Consider the following 19,835-nt stretch of genomic DNA (forward strand, 5'->3'; position numbering starts at 1 on the left):
GGTTCTGGCAATCTCTAAGCCATTCACAACAGTCCCTCCTCTGCTCTCTTTTTTAAACTGTACAAAGTTACAATTGGTAGATTACTGAAAATCATTTAAGCCACCGGCTTTAATAGATGACAGACAAGGTTTTTTTCAAAAAAACAATTCCTCCTACGTTGTACCAACTAATGTTTAACACTCTACCACTTTCCCACCTCACAACTCTTTAGGATAAAGTTAGACAAGTATATTGTAAGACTAACCCAGAGCCTTGGAACTATTCCTTCAGTGTTCCCTATTTCACAATCCAGTAATGATCATCAAGATTACAGTAGTTTTATTTACAGAGTACAGTAATAGGAGTGCTGTTCTGAAAGTAATGCCTCCTATTTTATTATGCTGGCCCGTGACAGCAGAGGCTAATGGTGGTGGTATGTCAGTAGGAGGTTAAACCCTCCCAGCAATATCACACTGTATTTTGTTGTTGTGCGACAGATGGCAGCAGAGGGGTGGCCTGACAAAATAGTGTCTGACATGGGAGTGCATATAAAGTGAGGAACTGTCAGTGAATTTCTCCACGCATAGAAAAATGGCACTCATTGTCATTCATCAATGCTTGCTGAACATTTATGGAGATGAAACAATGGACAAGAGCACGGTGAGGTGGTGGGTAGTGTATTTCAGCACTGCACTGCACTGCTGTACGATCATGTTCCAAAACTGAGCTACCATGTTCCACGTGCTAACTAATTACGTGGATTTGTACATTACTTACACATCCAATTCAACCTGATACAGATAAAAAAACGGAACTTTACCTGTCCTCATCTCTGTGGGACACTGATAAGTGTCTGCTGCAGTCTTCAAACGCATCCCAGAAACTACTATCATCTAGCATATCTTTTTGTTCTTGTGCTGACCTATTTCTCCTTAGGTCTACTTTTGTGCTGCTTTGAGGACCACTGTACCATTTGGAATCAAATAACATACTGGAGCTCAATTTTTCTGCATCATTTTTGAAGGAAAACTCAGCACAGCCTTGCTTGATTTCATCAATTTCACCTTCCTTCCTAGAACTTCTTTCTTCTTCATTATTACTTGAAAGCTTCTCTCTGTCCAAATGGTTTGTGGAGTTTAGTTTTCTTACTTTAGGTCTCACTATTAGTTCAGGTGAATCTCCTTGTTCAGTCTCCCCACCATTGATACTTAATTCATTACAGGTTGCTACACAGGTCTTGTTTTCAATATTCACTGTGTTTACCATTTGCGTTTCACAGCTGGCACCACTCTGGTTACTTTTCAGTATGGCTTGATCTTCAGCAGATTTTTTATACGTCCCATTGTTTGGATGCATAAAGTCTGAGTCTGTACTAAGATGTCTTGTTAAGGGCACTGGTTCTATTTCTTTACAACATTCTCTAGAGACTCTGTCATTGAGAGTAGTTAATTGAGACCGTAAATGCGTAAGAGATTCTACATCCTTTTCTAATTCAGATACTAGGTTATCTAGTGTTTCCTGAAGTACACCTGCTTCTTCTCTCACCAAGCAAAGTTGGTCTTGACCATCATCATCTTCTCCATCACTGCTATCTGGCTCATAAGAGTCTATGTTTACAAAAGCAATTCCATTGCAACCATTCAAATCATCACACTCTCCAGAAGCATATTTTGCAAGGTCCTCAGAGTTTTTGTCAGGGCTTATAATGTCCCCTGAAATCTGGCTGCCTTCTACACTGTAAGAAAATGGTGAAGGGATTGCCTCAGAAGTTTTCCTGAACACAGCTCGGCAAATGGGTTTCCCAGTTCCATCATTTTCTAACAGAGGCTCATCCAATAAACCGGGAGTAACTTGAACCAATGGTCCAGAACCTTCATAGAAAATGGTAAGAAAATACAATTGAATAATTTAAAACAATGGGTAATCTCATTTACAAAACCTGCTCATGAAAAAAAGAGTAGTTCATTGCAAATATAATGCAATTTGTTATGGATAAACATTTAACAGAGATATAGTCGTTCTTAATTAGTACAATTCACAGAAATGAGAATGTAAATAAGGTTAAAGAAATAAATTTAGAAGATTCAGGTTCATCTCTGCCTTTGACAGCACAAACCAAGTACTAAAGAAGAAGCAAGCTCATAAGTAGTACCTTTACTTTGTTCAATTAAAAGAAGATTTTATGATGAGAAAAGAAAACCAGAAATACAGTAGAAGCTTTAAAAAGCTGCAACATATCTTCCCATATGTTAAAATTGGACTACTTGTTTGTTAACTAGCTGAATTGTGCCTCCTGCCATACTCAAATAAAGCCACTTATTGCTATCATAAATTATGTACTAACAACAATATATTTTGTACATGCAGCTGTGAATGCTACTCTACATAAGGAGAAAATAATAGCAGGAATGAACATAGAATTTACAGCTTGTAGTCACCATAACCATGGATTCCACTTTGTTATATTAGACACCTCTTGCATAAAGATACAATAAATACTGAACTCAGCAAGAGTTAAAGAAGGTAAAAATATACATTCTGGCACTACCACAAAATTAATGCTTAGTTTGAGTTGTCTGTAAGTTCCATGCTATTTCCGAACACACAAATAGCTTGCATAACTTGATGCAAGTACTCACAAATTTTCAGTTGGTATTAAGGAACATAGAAACTTCATTAGAAGAGGAAAAAGAAAACAAAAACAAAACAAGACACAGACAGTTAAACACATTTTAAACACAGGCAGATTTAGGAAATCATAAAATAGGTTTTCCAAGGTTTAAAGAAATAAAAAAGAAGGTTTAGCAGTTCACTAATCACTGAAGAAAAAAAAAACAAAATGGGAAATTGTTCAAGTTGTACCAACAGAAGACAACTTTTAAGATCTTATACAAGCTTAAAATAATTTACACTGTAACTACACTGACATCAAAGATACATTGTTTGGTCAATGATTTGTCCAATATTTCATAGCCTCATTCTGATAGAAGGTCAGAACAAATTTTCTTCCAAACATGACTTTCAACAAAGGTCTTTCAAGAAAGAGAAAATAATGTGATTCTGTCTCCTAATTATACAACTGGTTAGTACGCATTAACTTATTCGTACCTTCTTCAGGCAAAACCAAAATCTAAGAATACTTCAGTTTCCTTTAAGTTTCATTATGTGGAATCATCCAAAGTGTAGCTTACACATATGTATTACATGTGTGGATACCCTCCTCCCTTATCTACATATCTCTATCTTCCTTCCCTCCCCAACCCCTAAAAACTAGTTTGCAGTAAAACAGAATATACAGAGATATGTACATACATAAAGAAATCTGTTCCTGAACATCACTCAATTCTAATCCTTCATATTCTCCATTGTCTTGGTGTTGACTTCCATCTTGACTATTCATAGATGGTCTGAAACTGACATAAGCATGCCTTCTTCCGTATCTTCTACCCGTAATAGTCCGATACCCTCCTGTTGGTTTTGGCCATGCAGGTTTGCCAGCTTCTTGACCCATTGTTGCATGAGATTCTAGAGGAAGAAAATAAAAAACAAGGAAAAAGCAAACAAGAAGAAGACTATTAGACAACAATACATCTACAGTTTTAATCTTCTCCGAAACTTTATTTTTTATCTTAAAGGAAGGAATTTCCCATTTATTGTCTACAAAGCTTTGAAATTCACAAACATGCAACTGTTAAGAACTTCAGGTGCTCTGTGCATATGTGAAAGCACATAACAGTTACAATTTTGATCTTCACTAATTATAAACAAGGCCAATCTTGCCCTCACCTTAACAAGTCTGTGATAAAGACCTTACAAAAACAACTGAAACTAAGTCAGATGCCACAAGACCTCCTTTCTTCTTCAAAAGCAACTTATTTCTGTACATCATACTTGCGTCATTTCACACAAGACACCGACAAAAACTGTAACAGAAAAGCCTTCATGCCATATAGAGCTATAGCCATACTGGTCACTATTGCTGCAGTAGTACGCAATGTTGACAAATCATAACACTTACCAAGAAAACATGGATTAAGAGCTACACAGGAATTTGAAAAACAGTGTGGGAAAGCTGCCAAAAATGCAATGAAGAGAGTTTCTAATGCAGTAGTAGTATCATCTATAAATAATCCAACACAAAAGCTCATGTCCAAAGGTTTGTACAAATACAAATGTAAGACCAGATTTCAGATGTTCAATGGCTTTCCCATCTCCCTCTATGTCACATTCAATCTGCACTACACATAGAGGTTACATATTAGCTTTCCCACTCTTGAAAGTCACTAAACTGTAATAAATACACATTAAATGCAAAGAGAATAAGCTCTGCAACTATTAGCATAGTTTCTGATCAAAAGAGGTAACAACATTTTACTGTGTCCAAGACTTTAAGCAGTGTTTATTGCTCTTTTTAGATGGGCATTTTTGAAGTTGTCATTTTGCTGGGTCTGACATACAGGAAGCTATCATTAGCGCTATCTACTTAATATGAACAAAAAAATGAAATGTAAGAAAAGAAACAAGTATTTGAAGGGTAGTACTATACTTATAAAAGTTATATAATTCCTCAGAAGCTTCAATTTATTGTGTCCATCCTCATGGCTTGCCTGGGCTGCACTGAGTGAAGAGGAAAAAATCCAGGGCAAAGAATAGGTAGAATCATTGAATCACTCAGGCTGGAAAAGAGCTCAAAGATCATCAAGTCCAACCATGACCTAACCATACTACCCTAACTCTTAACAACTCAATGCTAAATCATGATCCTGAGCACAACAACCAAATGGTTTTTAAATATATCCAGGGATGTATTACTAAACTCAACCACCTCCCTGGGGAGCCTATTCCAGTGCTTAACAACCCTTTCTGTAAATAAGTGTTTCCTGATATCCTTCCCAAACTTACCCTGGCACAACTTGAGGCCATTCCCCCTTGTCCTGTCACCAGTTAGAAGAGACCAGCCCTGCTCTCACTGTAAGCACCTTTCAGATATTGAAAAAGAGCAATAAGGTCTCCCATTCCCCAGACTAAGAAGCCCCAGTTCCTTCAACGTCTCTTCATAGGGTATATTCTCCAAGCCCTTCACAAGCCTTGTTGTCCTTTTCTGGACCTGCTCCAGCACTTCAATGTCCTTTCCGTACTGAGGTGCACAAAACTAAACGCAGTACTCGAAGGTAGGCCATTTCAAAAGTAATGCCTCTCATATATTTCCCCGGAAACAACAACAGATACAAAGAACACAATAACACTATTTGACAGAGGAAAGTCTCAGCTACAAGCTACTCTTATTTTTCAGCATAGTCGCCTCCATTAGCTGTGCATTTTCATCAGCAGTGAACCAGCCTGCATGCTGCACTAGCAAAAAATCTGAAACGTGGAGGTGACCACTATAGCTGCCATCACTGATGAAACACATCATAGTTGACAATTTGGAGTATTTTGATAATTGCGAAAAAAGTTATGGGTGGGGTAAATGAAAGAAAATCACATACACCAACAAGTCTCTCACAAAAGTCTGAAGTATTTGAGTTTTATTCCTAGGTGAATTTACAGCAATAATAAAGATATTTGCAGTGCTTAAAACTGAAAAGCAAATAGTTGCAATTCAATTACTTAGAACTGCAATGTTAGAAATAAGTATAAATAAGGAGTTAATCTAATCTTGTCAGCTCCACTTTTTGTGATCTTTAGCCAATTCTAAAGAAGCATTTACTACAGTGATGCTGCTATAACTTAAAACATTAGATCTACAGCTCTGAATCTCCTCTGGAATGTATAATCCTACTTATCTCTCCCTTCCACTCTTCTCCAAGCACATGAAGTGTCTCTACAACTATGGCCCAGTTCCACAAGCACTGTGGAACCTCTGTAGAAAAATAAAATAAAAAATGAGCAGGAAAAGATCCTCATTTACCTGTGTAGTTTGATTACATGCAATCTTTTTCTTTTTCAATTGCATGTATTTGCACACAGCTGTTCATATCATACTGAACAACAGAAGCTAGAATGGTAAATTCATCATTAACTATGCTATTCCTGCAATTCTTTTCAAATACTGCCACTAGAAATGTGAAAACAACCCTTTATCATCTTTGCCAACACAATCTCTGCAACTAATGCAACAATTAAAAAAGTGGGAAGGGAGGAACTGACAATTAATTTTCCTAATTAGTCAACCAGTTAATATCCTTACTAAGTCAATCAGCAAGTCATGTTTATTCAAGCAAGCTCTGAATTGTTCAGTTTCCACAGATTATAACATGATTGGTAAGCAAAGTGCCAGAGGGAGATGACAGCAAGCAGTCACATCCAGACAATATGCAGAGCAAAACCCAACAGTTAGGTTAATAAATCAGCACAGCAAGACAGAAGTCAGCCCTCAAACATGCTAATAAAACTTGTTGAAATAAAATGTAAAAACACAACCTAACTGCTTAATTCTTAATTCATCAGTATTCTTCACAAACAGATGTCCACTCAGGACAGTCAAACTCTCCTGAATACAAGCGTTTGGATTTGTTTTTTGTTTTAAATTGATGTTCACAGCTGGTAAGGCCTTTAACGTTGCATGCAATGCCTTTTCTGTTCCAAATAATGCTTTCACATTAGGAGGATTTATCTTGTATTCAATTATTCTTAAAAGATGCAGTTATTCTGCCCTGGGAGAAGTTTATTAGATCAAACTAGTGAAAACTTCTACCTTTTACTGAATGTTTGGATTTCACATTTGAATTAAGCAGCACTTTGATCAACAAAGAACAACTGGCTGAAGACATGATTACTGTGTTAGGCTAAAGATGGCTACAGCCACACCTCCATTGTATGAGAAAGATACCTGAATTTCTCAAAGGTTCATTAGCACCAGTCAAGAAGCAGAAAATTATTTCAGGTTACCAGAGCTGGATTTAAAAGCAAAACCCAGGAGAGCAGTTCCTAAATTGCACAGTGAAAAAACAGACAGGTGGGCTCCCCAAGGTACTGTATTTAGCTAATAAAAGCAAAGCAGCAGACTATTTTGCATTAGTGACTGCTGCACCCAGGACCCTACTCTCTAGAGTCAGCCGACTACAGGCTGCAGCATAGAAAGCCTGAGCATCTGGACTCAATCCATCTGACTTCCCGAGCAAATTTGGGTCATATCCCTTCATATCCCCAATCTCTAAACAAGGAAAAAAAAAGAAAAGAAAAAAAACAACTACACAAAACACTCCTTTTTCCAGAAGTAACACTGTCGAAGGTTATCTGTAGATGTATATATTACATAATGACCGAGGTAGGAAAAGACCTGCAACACCATCCAGTCTAACCATTCACCTACCACCAATATTCCTCCACTAAACCATGTTGTCTCTCAGTAGATCCAAGTGTTTCTTGAACACCTGGAAAGACAGTGATTCCACCACTTCCCTGGGCTGACCATTCCAGCACCTAACCAGAAGAAACCTTTCTTAACATCCAACCTGAATCACCCCTGGTGCAAGTTAAGGCCATTCCCTCTAGTCTAATCACAAGTTACATCAGAGAAGAGGCTGATTCCAGTTTTGCCACAGTCTCATTTCAGGGAGTTGTAGAGAGCAATAATGTCTTCCCAGTCCTCCTCCAGACTAAACAATGCCAGCCCTCCAGCAGTTACTCCTAAGACTTGCGCTCCATTCCCCCCCACCAACTTCATTGCCCTCCTCTGGGTACACTCAGAGCCTCATTGGACAGCATCATGTTGTTCAGAGTCTTATTCACAAATGCACTATTAAAAATTATGAAAGAAATCAAGGCCTACTTAAGCAGCCTTAATAAAATCCTGCCTTTCTCCAAATGCTGTAATACGGAATGCCCTTCTGTTTCTGCATCTAGTAATTTCTGTAGTTTGAAAAGAAGACAATTGAGTTTTCTAACTTGGTCCACATACACTTAAACAGAAAAACAACAAACGTGAATACACCACATGATCTGCTTTGACTGTCCTCATGCGTAATCCTGGCCCATCATCAATGTGATAACCTATAAATTAAATTAACTCTAATTTATGAAGTTGACAATTTGGAGTATTTTGTTCTCCAGCAGTGTATAAAAACCAGCCAAGTAAACCTCTGAACCTCCTGAAAAGTCTATTCACTAACAAATGGAAAGAGCAACCAAGAATCCATATATGCTAAATTTCAGCCTGAACCCTATAATCACCGAATTTGACAAGTTCACCTAATTGCACTTGCATCTCACCTACAGCCTTCATCAATTCAACATTTTGTTATTTCCATTAATCTCCATTTGCTCCAGCTGTCTGCTTTTCAAAGCACGTGACAGGACTGACCAAAAGAAAGTGATTTTTTATTTTATTTTTTTCTAATTCAGACTGTATTATGATTGCAGTGATAGTCTTCAGTGATGACTGCACAGATATGCAACAAGAAAAATATGGGGATAAATTCTGACCAGATATGAGTTTCATTCTTCCATCTAGCTGATATAAAAACAAATTTGTGCTCAGACAAATTTAAATATAAATTGATAAAGATTTTCAACTACTGAGGAGGAGCCTGTCTTCCCACTAGCCATTAGCATTTACCTTTCCATTACTGACATTAATGAGCAATGGTATGAAAATATGTACATACTGTTTGTAAAAAGCTGTACAGAGATGTAATTGTTGCAGATATTTATGCAATATTTCAGATGAAAATGGAGGGCTTACTTGACAGAAGCTGCATGTTCAGAGCATAAAGCACATTTGTAAACTGTTGACCATGAAATAGTGCACAAAGCTTTCTGCAGCAGTGTCTTTTTTTAGTAGAAAGTTTTGGCTCACTTAAGAACTCATTAAGAAAGATATTAAGTCTCTCCAAATACATTCATTAAGACAAAAAAACAAAGAAGGCTTCTTTAACAAAGCGAGCCAGGGAGGAAACTACATCATGAACAAACTGTAGCTACTGTTCTGTTTTAACCAAAAATGTGTAGACCTGCTACCCTGACAGGAAAATCATAGATAATGGTCAATAATATCATGGTCATGGAGAGGGGAGTAACAAACAAACAAAACAAAAACCAACAAAAAAACCCCACTTTTCACTACCCTTTCTCTTCCCACTCTTAAGAAATTTTGTCATGAAATATTTGTTGCTGTGACAGCTCCCAGAAGTGACTGTTACAACTAACCAAGACAAAATAGACCATATCTCCTTGAAGACCTACAACTAAATTCATGTTGAGCAGAAAAAAACCCAATGTGATGCTTCTGCATCAATTCACAGCCATTAATAATAAAATTGACAAAGCTGCTAATCGTTCCTCATCCTTTGCATCACAACACATTAATTCAACTATGTTATCCATTAATAAAAAGTTCCGAGAATAAAAGCTTGTTTTCAGCTATCTTAAATATCTAAAACCAAACTTTAGCATCAGCTAGCTTTACCTTGAAGAGGTAGAATAAAGATCTTTTCCTTAGCAGTTATTTCTGATAGCTGTTAGCCCAAGTAAGCCATTTTATTCCAAAAGCTATTAGCCATATGCCCCTGAACTTATGCCTGCTTCTACATCCAAATCTGCCTAGATGGAGATTCCAGTTATTCAATTTGGATTTAAACAACAGTTTCAGTTTTACAAGCAGCAGTGCTCTGGACAAGAGAGATTTAATCATTTCAGTTCACAGAAGAAAGTCACAGAATAAAAATGACAGAAATGTGAATAATTTAAAACAACATGCTATTGTCACAATCCCCACCTCTCCTCCCACTATAGCCAGATTAGCACTGAAATTCTTGAGATAAGTTATTTTTCTCACAAACTCCAAACAGAAAAAACTCAAAATTTTATTTTCAAAACAAATAATGTTCAGAGAGAATTTAGCTTCTTTGATTGGAATTTATCCACACCTTGGAAAACCATACCAGAAATAGAAATTAAACATTTTACTAAAGAACCTGATGCATTTACCTAGGAGTTCCTCCTTCAGAGTCTTTGGTTTAGCAGTGACTTTACACTGCTCATTAAGATATCTGAGAACAGAACAGTATTATTTCCACAAGCGATATATACATAGTTGAGCTGATACTAACAAATGGAATACGCTTCAGAGATTTATTTTTCATGCATTAGTTACTGTCTTTTCATTAACCTTCCAGGTCATTTTGCACTCTCCTTTGAGCACAGAAATTCCACTAAGTCAATGTTTTTTACTTAGCATAACTCCTTATCTTTGCCTGCGGCTGAAACTAGCCCATAGTCCCAGTTCAATAAGCCGTCAGTGACTTTCTACTGAATTCATACTAAATTAAAACAAACATTTTTTTGTTTACCTCTTGGATTGCATAAACTGATTATTCTGTTAATGACTGAAACATCAGCTGGCTATATCTTCAAACAGACTGACCAATTTAGGTTTCTGGAATCTCAGTAGTGCAAAGGATCCCTTTTGCAAACACAACCAGTTTTTTCCCCACCGTGGGGCTGACTTTGGAAGCACAGTACAGGCAATTAAAGATACCTCAATGTCTTTGTGAGGATAAAATGATGCTTACTGTTGCCTCCTTCACCTTAATGACAAAATAATTCTGCGTTCAGACCACTTAGAGAGTCAAGAAAAACACTAACTCCATCAGATTTACACACTGTGAACTCCAAGAACACTGCTGAGCACTTCACAGTTACTATGTCACATCAAACTAAACTCTTGAAAGTACTTTGGCACAGTTGAAGCCATCATGTTTATAACTACTGCACTATCAGTCTGACCCTATTAATTTTGTTAGAATCAGTGCCAGTAAAATAGTAATATTAGCTGGCTGTATGACCCTATGCATACACAGTACCAGAATCAGGTTCTGACAATTCAGAGATATTTCACTCCATCTCTACTCTGCGCTGTCCTCATGCATACATCCTGCCCAGATCAAGGCTTTTTGCAGCATTCTGACTCCAGCAGGAAGAGGGTAAAGAGACCAGGACAATAGTGCTTCCTCTTCTTGTAATAGCAGCAACTGGAAACCACAGCCATTTGGTGGAAGAAAAGTAAGAGACTGTTTTTGGGGAAGACATAAGAAAAAACAGAAGGAACAGGAGGCCTCCAAAGCATGCCGCCTATCAGAGAGCAAACACCCATGTACTGCTTTGTTACACTGTCTGAAGCTTGGTGATAATGGATGAAGCATATTACTAACCATTTGCATTTAGGCACAAAGCAACATTCTAGAAGATGGAAATTCTAAAATGCTGTTGCAGAGGAAAAGCTTTTGATTTCAACAGAAGAACTTCAGTTTGAGGAAGGTTTTATGTTCCTATTTTTATTACCAATAAATACAATTAGCATTAGATAGCACAATATCATACAAATGCTCATAGTGTTAGACTGTGGTAACACAGTGGACATCCCTTGGAATTGCCTAAAAGTAGGTAATAAATGTGTAATATATATAATAAATATTACAAGACCAGATAACTACTAGCAAACAAAGGTATCTTCCTCCACCAGTTTTAAAATGAAAGACTTCTAAATAAAGACCAGTGTAAGATGTTCTGATACTAATCTGGATCTCTACCCAAATACCAAACGAGGGGATGAACACCACTGACAGCAGCTTCCTTTCACTTCAGCATTGAACAGTTTCTACTTCAGATTTCTCTTTGCAGTTTTGTGTGCATTTTGTGCCATAGTTGCAAAAATGGAGTTTTTGAAATATTCCAGTCCAGTTAAACTTCGGAATGTAAATGGTTCAATTTCTGCATTAGTCAATACGCACATTCCCACAACGCATGGGTCTGAATAGCTACAAACCCCTGTGATGTCAGAACTCCTCTCTGTCCCTAAACACTACCCTAAAGCTGAGGACCTTGCACAGATCCTAACCATCACTGATGCTCTCCCTGCCAACAGGGTGTACGGAATCCCCATACAGATGCCTGTTGCCCACTCACTTCAACCAAATGGACAGGGTCAGGCAGGATTACACTGCTGTTGTTTCAGCTGTCAAGCTGTGGATTGGACTGAGCTAACTAACTCAGCTTAAACAAATCCCATTCTTTGAGGGTCTGATTTTTTTAAAGCTCAGGTGACAGTTCTATCAGCATAACTGAGGTGGCAAAACTAAGCCAGAAGAAAGCAGCTATAACCAGGGATCACTGTGTCAATCCAGCTGCCAAGGTCCCTGCATTCCTCAGCCAGGGACTCTGTCTTCACTGAACCCTGAAGTGCAACAGTTCCATCAGATGTTTCACCATCCTCCTAATACTTAACCAGTACGAGTTCATAATCTACATGGTGTTGAGTTTAACTGCACTGCCTCACTCAGATTTTATGCCAGAACTAGAAATAGTTCAAATGACTTTACCTTGACTTAGCCCTGATTTTGGTAGGACATGCAAATCTGCCCTACTGACTGCCAGCACAGGCTTACCATAATAATTGCTTTTCCAGTTTTTATCCTGAGGAATAGCTTCTGCAGAAATTCTACACTAAAATTCAACTCAAGAGACAGGAAAGATTAAGCAACTGAAGCACTGAGAGCTTTCAAAGATAAGGACAGCATATGTATTGTATGCCCTAACCAATTAAGAACAAGCCTCACCCTCGCTAGAAAAGAGCATTATAGCTTGGAAAAACAAGAAGCCTGACTTTGGCAGCAGCCCCTGCAGTGACTGAGCTCTGTGTTTTAACTGAAAGGTTGCTGGGTTGCAACACCTCTCGCTGCATCCCCCAGGAGGGATGGGGGGAAAGAAATATGACCATAAATAAATAAATAAATAGTAAAAAGCTCATCAATTAAGATAAGCAGTTGCTTAATTAAAGTAAACGTAAAATAGCAAACACTGAATAGAAGTAAAAGTATAAAGCAATTATTCCCTACTTCCCATCAACAAGCAATGTTCAGACACATCCCAGGAAGAGCCTCAACACTTTATGATGCAGACTTTAGGAGAACACATGCCTTCAAAACCACAGCCCCCCTGCCCAGCTTTTACTGCTGACCCAGACATCACATGCTGCAGGACATCCCTCTGGCTGGTGTGGGCCAGCTGACCTGGCCATGCCCCCTACTAAAATCTTGCTTCCTGCTACCTGCTAGTTCTTGGTGAGCTGCAAAAAGCCCCAGAGCAGTTCTAGCACCAACTACCAAAACATGCTGCAAAAATCAAGGCTGCTCCAGGCACAGGTGCAGAGCCCGATGCTGTAGGGGCTGCCTGGGGAGGGGGAGCCAGACCCAGCACAAGGCATCTTGCCAACACAGCTCACCTCCGGGCTACAGCACTCAGCTGAGCTCACCCAACTCTTCTCCCTTCCCCAACACTATGACTTTTCACACTCCAAATGTGTATAGAATGAAAGGCAAAGACATAAAGAACTAGTTTCTCTCATGCTTTTTTAAAAAATTACCGAGTTTTGGTGTTTTTTAATTTTTAAATAAGCCAGGAACTGACAGTCTGACTCCTCTTCTGCGCTCAAAGTTAACCCAAAAAAACCCTCCCTTTATCTGTCCTCTCTCTTCCCTTTGCTATGACCTTCATGTCCTTTTTTCAGCTTCAGCTCCCATTACAAACTATCTACAGAAGCATGCATTTCTTCTGAGCTGAAAGGCCATAAACAGAAGCCAGTACTAAGCAAAATGCCAAAACCTTCACACAGTTTAAATAGACTAGGTTTGGTTTTACTTTTATCAGTGCAGATGGCTTCAATGTACCTTAATTAGTCAGAACAGTCACTTCCTTTCTTTCTGATAAACCCAGCAAACACAAGATGACAGCAGAATCCCAGAGTGGAAGTTCAAGTACTAGATGCTCTCAGAAAAGACAGAATTCAGATCATGTCCAAAGATGTATTTTTCTATTGTCATCTCTAATAGAGACAGTTAAGAAAGATGGAATTCAACCCCAAACTGAACAAACCTATCCTACCTATCAATCATGAAAGTCACTCTCAGAAGTGCCTCCCTTTTCCCTGAGTGGAACAGTGAAAATTCACTGTTTTAAACATTTTTCTTTTCTTTCCACAAACATCCCTTCTTGGATGTAAGAGTAACAAAATCCTCTGATCCAGGAAATATCCAAAGGTAGTTCTCAAGATAAAATCTGAAAGTATAGAGATGGAATGTGAAGGGGTTCTCATGTACTAAGAAAATGAAAATTCTCAAGAAGAGAATAGTAGTTAAGTAGGAATAAACAACTTAGCAATTTACCAAATGTCACAGGTTATCTGAAAAATCTACCTGTGCCCGTGACAGGGGGACAGCTGGCCCACAGGGTCGCTATCCCAAAAGGAAAGGGAAATTATAAAACAGAGGCAGCGATCTAAGGAGGCACACTTATTTACTAAATACTATATTGAAATACAGGATAACACAATATAATACAATATAATTGAAATTAAGGCTAACGAATCAAGCAAAATAGGAGAGAGAGTGAGTCCCAAAACCAAGACGCCTACTGTAACTATAGGCAAAATGGTTGGAAGGCTCCCACACGCTCCCCCCTGGCTCCGAGGATTCAGGAGAAGTAAGTCCAGCCCCAAAGTGAGATTATATAGTGTCCTTGTCCCATGACTTATCCCTGACCATGATGTTCTCTGGGATATGTAGTCTTCTTCTGTGAGCTGCACATTCGGTAAAATTATCCATGCTTTACATGATGTTATGATGTGGAATACTGATAGCAAAATTACAAAACCATGACACCAAATCAGTAGTAATTGCTAGTGTGCAGCTATGTAAAGTACTGCACAAGGTTATAGAGGTCCCCACATTGCAAGAGTCAATACTTCCACCATGCTGTAGCTAACAGCAACATACCAAGTAGTATTAGAGTGAAGGCTACAGGATGTGCATAGTAAATACCTCTATCCTAATCAACGTCAAAACTGGATCTAGCATTCTGGAAATAGCTTTTAGCACCATACTTAAGGATGAAATGGCACCATGACTTCACTGACATTCAGAAACAACATGTGGAAATTATCTAAGGGAAATGTTTCTACCCGTAGCAATGCTATACAACTTAAGGCTGCCAGATAGAAGTTTCAAATGTGAGAGCTTTTGGACAGCAGGGTTGGGAAGGGAAAAGTCAGACTTAAGGCCTTCCCAAGGTGCCTCCCACATTCACCCACCACAGTTTCAGACATGTGCTCTTCTCCCAGGACCTGGGATCACAAACACACAGAAATGGGTTTCACATCATTCTTAACTATGCTGGGATGAGAAAAGGATTGCTCCTTTTTTTTTCCTCCAGTCCCTGGTGGGTAGAGTAAGAGAAGACGTACAGTGTTAACTTCCAAGTACTCGCTTACTTTCACAAAACTCAGATGATGAATCACCATTTACCTACTGATCACCTTCTCATTTTTCTGCTTTTGCTCATCTTCTTATTTTTCTTTTTCTTAAAAACTCCTAGAACATTTCAAATGTAATCTTCTATGACGTGACTCTGGGTGTAGTACAAGTGCTACTTGTATTTTGCCAAGTGCTATTGATTTTCCTGTCATTTTCTTTTAAAACACAACTACCCTTTACTTGAAGTCTCTTCTGCCAATCTTAGAGATACACTAAAGATGTATTAGTCAGGACTAAGTTTTCAGGGGTAAAAAATACTCTTGTTGATTCCTGACTATAAGAACTGCTTAAAATTATTACTGGACAACTTCCCTGAAGCTGTTACTGAGCTACAAATATCTTGTTCAAACACATCATGGACATTCATTTGTTTACAATGCAATATCAGCTATAGAGAAATTGAAATAGAATGCTTATCTAGTCATCTGATAACGTTTTAATATCACTTGATACGAAATTATGGAAATTTGTCTTGATCATTTCAGATTTATCTAACACTAGGCTGATGGGGAAGGACATTTCAGTGTAACTGATTACCACTAATCTCCTGAGCAATCATCCACAATCCACCAGCAGGATCAGAGCAATTTTTTTGTATTTCACTTTTCTGTGTTATCAAAGTATCGTTTCATATTCATTCAGTTATCACCCTGGGTTTTCTTCTTGCGCAGCATCTAGGAGAAAAGTGCTGCAGATGTGAGAGCAACACCCAGAAAACCATAGGGGAATTTAGAGTGTGGACAACTGCAAACTTTTCATATCATGTTTTAATAACTAAGTACTTGTCAAAGAACAGATGTATGTGCCAACTGGAATTCTTTCTGCTTCCAGTCACATACTTAGCTACCTGAAATGTTTTGCATGGGTCTAGTACCAAAACATCACACATTAAATAAACCAAATTTGAAAAGCTGTTTTATGATTAATACTATTGGAAGCCCAGTCTTTAAATATCTTCCACTAAGAGACATATAACCAACTAGTAATTCACATGGTTGTATGCTCTGTCACTCCTGCAGAGTATTCTACCCATTACCATAAGCTTGCTAATAATTACTCATTTCCAGCGTAAGTTATAACCAGCTCCACAAGTACCACAACAACAGCCAACCAGACACAGCCTTTAAGGCAACAAATGTTCCTGCAAGGACTATATTTTCTACTTTAAGAAGTGCCCTTGTATTGAATAAGTACAGCATTACCTCCAAACACTTCAGGATGTTCCTGTGATTAACAGCATTAAGCATGTTTCATCCAAATAAGCCTATAATAAAAATCACAGAAGCTGAAAATTCACACTGCCCAAAGTACCACTCAAGTAAGCATGTTTTAAGGGCATGCAAAGCATCTCTCCTCCACCGCTGCTCTGACCAGAAAGCTGGAGTTACTGTTCCATCTTCCCATGATTTGAGTTTGTGCCACATTCAAAGTCATCCCTGTATCATGAAATGATATTCAAGTGAGAGAAATTCTAAAAATGCATTTGTCAACCAAAATTAATGCAAAGTAGGCTTCAGGGACCCATACAAACACATTACCAAATATACAGGGCTGCTCCCAAAGCAATGCTTCCAATGTTCCTGATGTTGGTGGTACAGCAGTAGAGTTTGAACCTTCACACCAACATTCCATTCTGTTACCATCTGACAGATGGCAGAGGGGGGTGCAATCTGACATAAGGGCATCTGACATCAACAAGCATACAAAGCAAAGGTGTGTCAATGAATTCCTCCACGTGGAGTAAGTTTCACCCACAGACACACACAGTTGTTTCCAGAACAGTTACAGTGAACAAAAAATGGATGTGGACAGAGAAAGCTGGACTGCGCGGACAACAGTTTCCTAACAACGATGCTGCATGTGAAACAGTGGCTCACCTCCGCTGGTGCAGAATCTACAAGCATGGCATACAGAGCCCTGTTCATGACTGGTGAAAACATACAGCTAATGGTAGTGACTATGCTGAAAAACAGTTTTCTACATGATAATTTCCTCAATCAAAGAGTGTTATTGTGCTCTTTGTATCTATTGTAGTTTCCATGGACATAAATACTTCCACAGCACTGATTTCAGATCAGCCTCACAGAAACACAACTGCTGAAGCTTCTTTACAACACCACAGTGGACACTATCAGATTTCTATGGCACTTTCCATGAAAATTCAAGGAAATCATTAACATAACAGTGAACAAATGAGTTAGAACAAGTTTACTCCACGTACTTTATTCAGAAACACTACCATAAACATTTATCAAAATGCAAATGTTATGGTTGGAACTTCACTGCATCCACAACACTCAGTCCCTCAAAGGCCAAACAAATACTGCTTACACTCCCAGAGATGGTCTTACACATTGCCCTCAGCACAAGGGTGTTCTTAACCCTGCCTCTGCTGAGCAGCCACACTTGTTTTTACTATAAAATAAGCCTTCTGAGACCTAAGAGATCAAGAATCATAACATACACAAGCCAGCAATTACTACAGATCACCGTGGATACTGCTATGCAAAAATGGCAGCTAAAATAGTTTAACTTTTGCTACAAAAATCCACCTCAGAATCTGGTGAATTAATCTAGTACATCACATGTACTAGAACTTACTTTCCGTGCTAAACTGTTTTAACAAAAGTGAACATTTTCATGAGAGCAGTTAAGGCAGTAGTTTATAAATCTCTTATTCTGGGATCTTCAGCTGTCAGAAACCTGTGCACACTGTCAACACTGCACTGCAATTTGCTGTACTGGTGATGGAAACAAGCAACTGTCACATTTCATACTACTGCTCTGATGATGCTTTTTAATACCACTTCTGAGACATTTTTTCGAGACATTTTCTTTCTTTAGGTGGGGAGGAAGGACAGGAAATCAGTTCCATGCAAGTACAACCCAACAACAAAGAAACTTACTATCTGCATCTGCTCAGACAAATTTAAACATACTTTTCCAAAATTAACTTCACATCTATAAAGTATGCATTCATGATTTGTGTATTAAAACAGTCTGACAGTCTCTTTATTGTTACAGGAGTCTTTCTTCCTACTCACAATCTGAAAGGACTAAAAGTGTATGTTTAAAAAAGGCTTTTCTAAAGCCCCTGAATACAAACACAGGCGAGTGTAAATCAAGAACCACACTGAAAGACGTGTCTGACAGTAAAGGAGTATGGGAAAGGGGCCCACGTGCCACAAACGCATCCTTTGATGTTTCTGCTATACATGAACACCAGCGATAAGTACTGCAACACCTGCTCTATCCGTTTTTGATCACGAAAGATGTCGTGCTACGTAACAGATGCTCATTATTCATACGCGACGTGGTTTCAGCACCCGTACCGCAGCTGACCCCGGGGGCACCCAGCCGCACCGCGCTCAGCTCCGCGGGACAACCTCAGCCGGGACGGCTTCGGAGATCGCTCCGTCGGCACCACCAGAGCACACACACACATCCACCAGGAGCTCCATACCACGGACCGGCCCATTCCGAGCAGCGCAACCACGCGTTCCCGTACTGCTGTGTGTACGGAACTGCTCGGAGGCGCGGCCCTTCCGGAGCACGGCAGACCCCCCTCCCCTCGGCGGGGCGTGCCGGCAGCTCGCAGCCCAACCGGGTTGGCCCCGCCCGGCGGCTCTCGGCCGGTCCCGGTAGCAGCAGGGCTCGGCCCGCACTGCCCGTTACCGAGAGCCATCGGAGCCCTGCGCACATCCCCGCCAGCAGCCTCAGGACTCCGCCTCGCCGCGGCCCCTCGGCTCCCACCCGCTGCCCCTCGGCCTTCCCCCAGCCCACAGGCCGCTCGCTCCCGAGGGAGCCCCTAGCCGCCCCCCAGGCGCGCCGGCAGCCCTGGGATCTTTACAAGGCACAGAGCAGCCCTGCTGGGCTCCTCCTCCTCCTCCGCGAAGCCGCGGTCCCCGCCGGAACCTGCGGCCCGAGCCGGCTCTGCACTCACCCCTTCCGGGCCCGGCTGCACGCCTCCCAGCGGCCACCACAGCCTGCCCGCCGCCCTCAGCACAGCCAATCCTTTCTCTCCGTGCTGGCGAACGGCAGCCAATATCTGGCCGGGGGGAAGAGGAAAAGACCAATTCCGGCAGAGGGGACAGAGTTACAGGCGCGTCCCTGCCTCCCTCGGAGGGCTGGGCGGGGCGACCGGCTACTGCGGCATCACAAGGGGGAGGAAGGGCCCGCCCCCTGCGGGGAGGTCGGCCCCTCAGGCCGGGGCCCCGTGCTGGGTGTGTCGTGGGGCTGTGACGTGCAGAAAGGAGGTTGGAATGTCCTGTCTGTCCTACTGGTGCTCCACCTGGTTTCAGCTATTATTTATGCAAATTTAGATATATATATTTGAATTATTTGGGGTCTCTGTGAATGTGTCCCATGTTCCAGCTGCTGCCCAACAGCAGCTATCACCAGTCACCCATTTCATTACAGCCCTTCCACTCCGTATTTTACCTCATCTGCTCAGTTCTTGTTCTTTCCGTGTTTCCATGTTAAGCAAGACAAGAATCAGGATGTGCTTTGCCAGTATGTACATTCCTGCTGAAAGCTATGAAGCCATG

The 19,835-nt window shown here is 40.1% G+C and overlaps 1 protein-coding gene across 9 annotated transcripts in view; it reads right to left on the reverse strand.

The window, feature by feature from the left end:
* Positions 1-19,490, reverse strand: part of PJA2 (praja ring finger ubiquitin ligase 2) — a 40,108-nt gene extending 20,618 nt beyond the window's left edge. For 4 of the 9 annotated variants that reach the window (XR_014939536.1, XR_014939537.1, XR_004305535.2 and 1 more), the window contains exons 1-3: positions 19,232-19,439; positions 3,293-3,505; positions 801-1,851 (exon numbers count right to left, since the gene is read on the reverse strand). Coding sequence is in view for 5 of the 9 variants with exons in the window: in XM_015849448.3 (XP_015704934.2) it covers positions 801-1,851; positions 3,293-3,491 (1,250 nt within the window). In the remaining 4 variants the exon portion in view is untranslated. Of the gene's footprint in view, positions 1-800; positions 1,852-3,292; positions 3,506-4,882; positions 18,484-19,138 lie in introns of those variants that run through there. The other 5 variants (XR_014939538.1, XM_085529367.1, XM_015849449.2 and 2 more) reach the window with 3 other exon arrangements.
* Between the last annotated feature and the right edge of the window lie 345 nt (positions 19,491-19,835).

The sequence above is a fragment of the Coturnix japonica genome, chromosome Z (assembly GCF_054131305.1).
Source record: "Coturnix japonica strain WE chromosome Z, WE-NBRP24, whole genome shotgun sequence".
Taxonomy (NCBI): Eukaryota; Metazoa; Chordata; class Aves; order Galliformes; family Phasianidae; genus Coturnix; species Coturnix japonica.